The 7,727-nt window shown below is 41.9% G+C and overlaps 1 protein-coding gene across 2 annotated transcripts in view; it reads right to left on the bottom strand.

Annotated features, from left to right (window-relative positions):
* Positions 1 to 730: 730 nt before the first annotated feature.
* Positions 731 to 7,727, bottom strand: part of NOX5 (NADPH oxidase 5) — a 49,293-nt gene continuing 42,296 nt past the window's right edge. For both annotated transcript variants that reach the window (XM_020982325.2, XM_020982310.2), the window contains exons 13-17: positions 7,417 to 7,541; positions 6,252 to 6,336; positions 3,355 to 3,454; positions 2,863 to 3,029; positions 731 to 2,310 (exon numbers count right to left, since the gene is read on the bottom strand). In XM_020982325.2, coding sequence (XP_020837984.1) covers positions 2,179 to 2,310; positions 2,863 to 3,029; positions 3,355 to 3,454; positions 6,252 to 6,336; positions 7,417 to 7,541 — 609 coding nt within the window. In that variant the 3' untranslated portion in view covers positions 731 to 2,178. The remainder of the gene's footprint in view (positions 2,311 to 2,862; positions 3,030 to 3,354; positions 3,455 to 6,251; positions 6,337 to 7,416; positions 7,542 to 7,727) is intronic.

Here is a 7,727-nt window from a genome sequence, read left to right as displayed (position 1 = left end):
TAGAGTCCCATTATCTACCACTGTGTTGGCCTAGAAGAGATAACCTTAATGCTTCCACAGAATCACAGAATTTGAGGTTTGGAAGGAACCTCAGTGGTCATATAGTCCAATCACATAGAAAAGAAATCCTTACTACAACAGACCTTGACAAATGCCCAATATAACACATCCTAGATATGTGCATCATTTTCCTTCTTTCCTTCTTTCCTTTCTCCTTCCTTCTTTTCTTCTTTTTTCCTTCTTCCTTCTTTCCTCCTTCCTTTGTTCCTTTTTTCCTCCTTCCTTCTTTTTCCTTCCTTCTTCCCTCCATCTTTTCTTTCTTTCTTCCTTTACCTACGTATATAGAGCTTTATTGTTTACAAAGCACTTTCACATAGAGTATCTCATCTGATCTTCACAACCCTTTGTGAGGCAAGCAGGGCACATAATATTATCACCAATTAACAGATAAAGCTGAGAGATGATAAAGGACTCACACAAGGTCACACATATCCAGTGAATGGCAGCCAGGACTAGAACTCAGGTCATCTTACTCTGAATCCAAGGCTCTATTCTCTATATACCATTGCCTTTTTGTCTTTTTGTCCCTTTGAGCTATTTTATCAGATTCCATCCCATGTTCTGAACTCAGATCTAATGTATGAAGGACACTGTGATACATGTGATAGAATATTAGGCAATAACTTTTCAATCTCCCTAGTAAATATCTTTCTATCTTTCTATCTATGTATCTATCTATCTATCTATCTATCTATCTATCTATCTATCTATCTAGGCATACAAAGCATGATATAGTGAAGAGAGAGCTACAAAGGAGCCAGGAAGACCTGGGTTCAAATCTCACCTCAGAATCATATAGGCTATGTGACCTTAGGCAAATCACTCAGTGCCCCTAGGTAGCCCTCTAAGACTCTAGGTTATAGAACAGCTACTGAACTGCATTAGTAGGGGACCTTATGGGGAACTCTCTACTCCCAATTAAATCACAGGTCCTGTCAAAAAAGGAAAAAGATTTTTAAAAGTATGTACACACATGTGCTGATATGCTGTAGGTGGAGCTTCTCCTGCTAAGACTCTTCCTGGGGACTCTTCCATCTATCTGAAAATCCCCAAAAAAAGAATTCCAGAAAAAAAAGCCCTCAGAATTTGCTCCTCTGAGAATGCTTTTCAAGTTTTGCTTTGTATTTTCCTGAATGTTGTGGTCATGGACATTCCCAGAATTTCACTAGGTGTGTGACCTTGGGCTAGTCACTTTGAGCCTTTGGGACTCAGTTTCCCAATCAGTAAAATGAGAAAGAGAGACAAAGAGAAGTGACTATATAATGTTTTAAGTTTTGCAAAGGGCTTTCTATACAATATCTCATTTGATCCTCACAATGCCCTGTAAGAGAGGTTCCTCATTTTGCAATGAGGAGACAGAGACTTAGGTTGTTCTCCTTGCCCAGAGTCACACCACTAGTCTTTTTCAAAAGTGCGATTCAAACCCAGGTATTCCTGACGGAAAGTCCAAAAGGCTTCCCACACTATGATATTGTCGCTCAAGAAAGAGAAGAGGAGAGAGACAGATACAAAGATATTGAGAGACAGAGACAGAAAGAAATAAATGGGAAGATGCAGAGGAAAAAGATAGCAAACAACATGCAGATAAGTGGAGAGATTTTCTCCACACGAATTGAAAAACATCTTTCCACTTGTCTGTCTCTGAGAGAGCATAGATTTAGAAAGCACACACTTAGGATTTGGGGGGAGGGTCTCTCTGAAGACTACTTTAAAAGGTAAAATTGACCTGAGATTCTTCCTGCAACTGTTTTTACCAATATGTCATATACCCTTCCCATCCCAGTCAGCCTTCAGCCTGAGATGGTTGAAAAACATATGGCAGCCCTTCAAAGTTCTAGAATACAAACATTCAACAATATATTTTCTACTACATTGTGTTCCAAATGAAATCTATCTGGTATTGGTCTCTTCAGCTCCATCAGGACAAGATAAAATTTGGAGATGAGCATTAATACCTCTGCTCTTGTCTTGGTGCTTCCAGGTAGCCTGTGTGACTAAGAATTTGATCACAGGTGGCAGGTTTTGAAATCTCACAACAACAATACATCACCATTCAGTTCCTCCTCCAAGAATAACAGTTTCCCAAATCCTAGTAAGAAAGAGCTTACAGAGTTGGGATTAGAAATTCTCTTTGAAGAATCTGAAGTTGAGCTGTTCACAGTGACTCTTCAGCACCTTGGCCAGAGCTGGAGATCCACAGAAGAACACCTGGACTTTGCCCTTGTTTTCAGCAGCCACCTTTCCGAACACCTGAAGCAGAGGAGGAGAAAGAAGAGAAAGGGACAGAGGACACTGGTCACAGATTTAGAGTGAAGAGAACTTAGAAATAATCTACTTCAACCTCCTCATTTTATAGATGAGGAAATTGTGGTCCAGAAAAGTGAAGTGGATTAAAATAGGTAGGAAATCTTGGTTGAAGACAGAAATTAAACCAAGTCTCTGTCACTAACTCCATGCCCCTCAAACAAGGCACATAACTTTAACCCCTGGGTCTTCTCCTTCTTCCTCTACTGGAATAGTCTCCTTTCTCCACCATGTGCTGTAGAGCTTATAGGGACCATGGCGTTTCTCCCCATGATCTTAAATTATAGCCAAAGGCTTGCTATGAGTCCTATGCATGGTCCTTAGTTTCCCCATCTTAGAAATGGAAAGGATGATCCCTATTTTCCCTGGGAGAGAGGAGGTGTGGCTCTATGGGTAAGTTCCTAGATGGGAAGGAGAACCACAGGATAATATGAAAGTACTAATGTGTTTGATCACTTTAAACTGTATTATAATTCTATGATGCCACCAGGCCCTTACTTTGCCCCAGTCTGGTCTCCCTGGCTGGGTCCTTGTCTTCAGTCCAGTGATGGAGTCTTTATTTTCTTTCTTGGCCAGGAGATCAAGTGCCATCTGTAGGCCAATAGCTTTCATGTCATTCTTGCCCAGGGCAGAAGTCATGTACATGTGCAACTCCAGGAAATGGGCTGGGGGCAAGAGAAGAGAGAGAATACTTTAAGGAGAGTCCAGTTCATCTGAGGTAGGACATGATCCAGTTCTACCCCTTCTAGGGTTTCAGATAGTGATGAAAAGGCTCTGAAATTAATTTATTTAATCAACTTATAATTCAGTACTTGAAAATATTTATGGTTTTACAAGTATGGGCATTCCCCAAAACAGATCACAATTCCCTTAGTACCTTCCTTGACCTCTTCTGTTCCTACCCCATTCCCAATTTTTGTTTATTAGGGTACACATGAGTGCTACCTCCTTTGTGGGCCATATGAAGCTCTGAGACTCAACTTAACTTACCTCCTGGTTCCTCTTCCGCCTGATCCATCTCAAGCTTGGTCAGCAAACTCACAAACCACTCAAATGACCTCTGGTCTCGGTTGATCCAGATGAAGTCCACCTAGTGATATTAATCCATCAAGTTAGTAAATATACCATCAACTTTTTTCATTAACTTTTTTAAGGTACTTTCAGTTCAGCTGATTATCTGAGTACCTACTACCCACAAGGCTCTGGGTGAAGAGAATTTCACATTTATTCTCACATTTTCTCCTTATGACTTGTCCTACTACTACTACTGCTGCTGCTGCTGCTGCTGCTGCTGCTGCTGCTGCTACTACTACTATCTAGCTAGCTGGCTAGCATTTATACAGCACTTCAAGGTTTGCAAAGTGCTTTACAAATATTATTTCATTTTATCCTCACAACCTCAAGAGGTATTTGTATCCTCATTTTACAATTGAGGAAACTAAGACAAAGGGAGGCTAATGAGTTGCCCAGGGTTACACAGCTAGTAAGTGCCTGATGACCAATGTAAATTCAGGTCTTCCTGACTCCAGCTTCTGTGCTGCACCTAGATGCTAGGATTCCTTTACATTCATTGATCTATGATTATTATGCTTATTTTTCAGATGAGAAACAGAGACCCAAATAAGTCATAAGATCATAAAATCATATATTTTGAGCCAGAAAGGACCTTGGACATCAACAAACCCAACCTGCTCATTTTGCAGATAAGCGAAGTGAGGTTGAGAAAATTAAGTGCTTTGTTCAAGCTTAAATAGACAGCCAGTACACAAACCTGGATGTCCTGGCTCTCCACCCTTCCCTTGGAATATCTAGGACTGGATGCCCTGTTTCATCATGAAACTCAGGCTGATTTTCTGTGTAAGGATCAGCCCATTTGATCTGTTGCAGGTGTAGTATTATGTGCCAGACTTGAACTATGGAGAGCTGGGTGGGAAGCCTGGTTGTCTCCCCTATTAGATTGTAAGCTCCTTGAGGGCAGGGCTGTCCTTTTGTATCCCCAGGGCTTAGCACAGTGCCTAGCACATAGTAGGCTCTTAATAAATGTTTATTAAATTGAATTAAAATCAGGAGTATAATACTTGGCAACCACTGAGAAGTTGTCAGGAAAGGGCTTTGTGAATCTTAAAGTGCTATCTAAATGTAAGCTGTTATTATTGTTAGTAGAATGGGGCCATGTCAGTGACCATTCTCTTTCAGAGCCAGCAAATAGGATTCATGGCTTCTGAAAGTCAGAAATCATGTAGTTGGACCCTCTCATTTGGCAGTGGAGGAAACTAGGGCCCAAAGAGAAGTAACCTATCTAAGGTCACACAGCTGGTTTGGCAGCAGAACTGAGTCTGGAACCAATGTCAAAAGTCACAAATCTACATCCAGAAGGGGCTTTTAAAAGCCATCAAGTTGAACCTCCTCATTCTACACATGAGAAACCTGAGGCCCAGAGAGGCTGTGGGTGACAGAATCAGGATTCAAACTCAGGCCTTTTGACTTCAACCTCTGCAACTTTACCACATCACCATGAGGTCTCTCCTAACTCTCTATACAGTTTCCTTTCTGACCTAGATGCTTAATAAAGAGGGTATCTTAAACTGCTGTGGGTGCAGTGAGTGACTTTGGAGGAGGTCCTTGTCCATGTCCCAAAGCTCCCAGTCTTCTGGGCTTGCCACCCTCTGCACTCAGCTCAAAGCGTGGCCATATACCTTGCATCCTTGGCATAGCCCAGCACTTAAGAATACTCTCTGTCCAGGCTTTTTCAAAAGAGATGTGGAGGGGTGAGGGGTGGTGGTGGAATAAACCCTTTTGCAAAAATGGAAGAATTAGAGCAAGGATTCTTAACGTTTTTGGTGACACAGACTCTTTGGAAGTCTGGTGAAGCCTATGGATTCCTTCTTGGAATAATGTTTTTAAAGGTATGAAATAAAATAAAATATAAAAAAGGCCAAAAACTAGTGAGAATGGGGAATTTTTTTTCCTATCCAAGTACATGGACTTCCCAAAGAATCTCTAGTAGAGGGAGTTTCAAAAAAGATTATGGGAGCCATAGCATTCCTACCAGTACCACCAAAGCCAATAGGACCTGCTCTCCAAGGAGATGGGGTAGGTGATCACATACTCAATGTTATTTGAATGGCCAAGAAATACTATCTTTCCCTCCATCCCTACTCCCACAGAACTAGACACATTTTCCCTACTAGAAATTCATTTCTTCATGTTGATGAATTTCTAGCTTTCAAAATGAGACACATAATTTTTTTATTTAAATGTAAACTTAGGAGGCATTAGAATCATTGACTCTTCGAAATCTAATAGAGCCTCTCACTCAATGCAAGAACCCTCTCTGCAGTGTCCTTGACAAAGATTCAAATATTTCTCATGCCAGAGAACTCATCCTGTGAAAGCCAAGCCCTCATTTTGTTTTATAACAACTCTAATTGCTATGCATAATCTAAATCTGCCTCTCTGCCTCCCCGAATCATACACACCTGCCAGTCCTAATTTTTCCCTCAGAAACTATACAGAATAAGTCTGATCCTTCTTCCATACGACAGCCTTTCCCATCTATTTTGATTAATTTAATTAGATGGTTTCTTCCTGATAGGTAATGAAGATCCTCTCCCAGAAAGGGTGGATGGAATAGAGGACAGGGAGAGCAGGTCCTCAGGGATAAGGCAGCATGGAACATTGGGCATCTGGGAAAAGAGGATGGGGGAGGCAGGGTTGGGAGAGGCTTTGGGGGAAGGTGTGGGAAAGTAATCAAGGGTTCCACCAGGTAAAAAAGTCATCTTATTCGTCCCCCTTCCTCTGTGAAAGATATTGTCTCTTGGGTTGCTATACATAATTAGAGAACGATATGGTCCCGGCCACCCTACCCTTAGAAAACCACCACTTACCTTCTTTAGCTTCATCTCATCACCCTTGACATTCTCACACCATGAGTAATGGCAGTTGGGGCAGCTTCGCTTTCTCTTTTGGTGCCTGAGTAAAATCAGACAAAGAGGGCCAATGAGAGATATTGGAAACCGGGGTATGAAAAATGGAGGAAAGAGTAACAAGGGAAATGAAGAAAAGGGAAGGGAAGAAAGAGGGTGTAGTGGACCAAGATACTGAAGGAATTAGCTGTTGTTGTTGTTTTAAGTTAACCCCCTACACTCCCACAATGGCAGCTGTAACTATCATGAGCAAGGAAGAACGGGCAGACCTGGGACGGTTGGGGTTACCTTTGGCTCCAGGTAACTTGACCTGGGACTGGCTATGGAATCTTTGGGTACACACAAAATCAGTTTTTAGGACTTTGGCGATGAGCTCCTGAGACCCTAGGGAACCTCCTTGCTCTCTGCTTTTAATTTTCTTGTTGCCACTTTTATTTTCCTAAACTGCTTTTAATTGTCTTGGAAACTACTTGTACCCCTTGGATATTAGAATATGTTTTAATTAACCAGGAAGTTTATTTGACCCCTAAGGCAGTGAGAGATCCAGAACATCAGAAGTGGAACCCCAACAAGGATTGGCTTGGAGTAAGAAAAAAGAAAGAGGAGAAGCAGGCAAGACTCTCTCTGGACTTCAGCAGATCAGGGTCTGGTATGATGGGTGAAATCTGAAATAACTGAGGAAACAAAGGTTCAAGCTTCTGAGCATATTGATTTATTAAATAGTGTGTGCCAATTGTATAACAAATCAGGACCAAGTCTCCTCTGCTTGGCATTGGACCTCAAATATAGGGAGCAACAGATTTTTATGCATTGAAAGAAAACAGTCAACAGGATATAAACCAGGATACAAGACTAAGTAATCTGATTTCTATTGGAGGAGAGATTAAGGAATTTCCAAGTTGGAAGAGGAATGAGTGAGTTTTGGGGAGTTGGGCTGGGGAGAGTGAGCAAGTGGACTTTGCCAGATATGAAACAGGATGTTATTCAGTTTCCATGATTAGCAAGCAGGTGGAATTTATAGGAAAGTGAAGCTGAAGTCATAAAACAGAGTCAGTTTTACAAGACAGAAGCAATTTGGTACACACAATTCCCCCACTGGCAAGTCAGTCACAGATCCCCTACTGACCTGTACATAATGCTCTGCAGGATGGAGGCAAAAGGGGTGATGCCAATACCAGCCCCAATCAGTACTGCATGTTCAGAAGCAAAGATCCGTCGGGTTGGAGTTCCATAGGGACCATCCAGGTAGCACTGGAATGAGAGGAGGGAAGGGGTAGAATTTCATGCTTCTTCTGGCTCTGAGAACATTTGAACCTCTGGGTTGCTGAGCAGCCCTGGCCTAGGTCTCAGAGACTCCTCTTCCCTGCCCTACCCCAAACCCACCCCCCCAAACTCTCCTGGGGAGAAAAGGTCTCTTTGGAGAAGTCATACAACCAC

The sequence above is a fragment of the Phascolarctos cinereus genome, unplaced genomic scaffold (assembly GCF_003287225.1).
Source record: "Phascolarctos cinereus isolate Bilbo 61053 unplaced genomic scaffold, phaCin_HiC Scaffold_3;HRSCAF=262, whole genome shotgun sequence".
NCBI lineage: Eukaryota > Metazoa > Chordata > Mammalia > Diprotodontia > Phascolarctidae > Phascolarctos > Phascolarctos cinereus.
The sequence above is the reverse complement of the archived record's forward strand: the minus strand, read 5'-3'. Positions and strand labels throughout refer to the sequence as shown.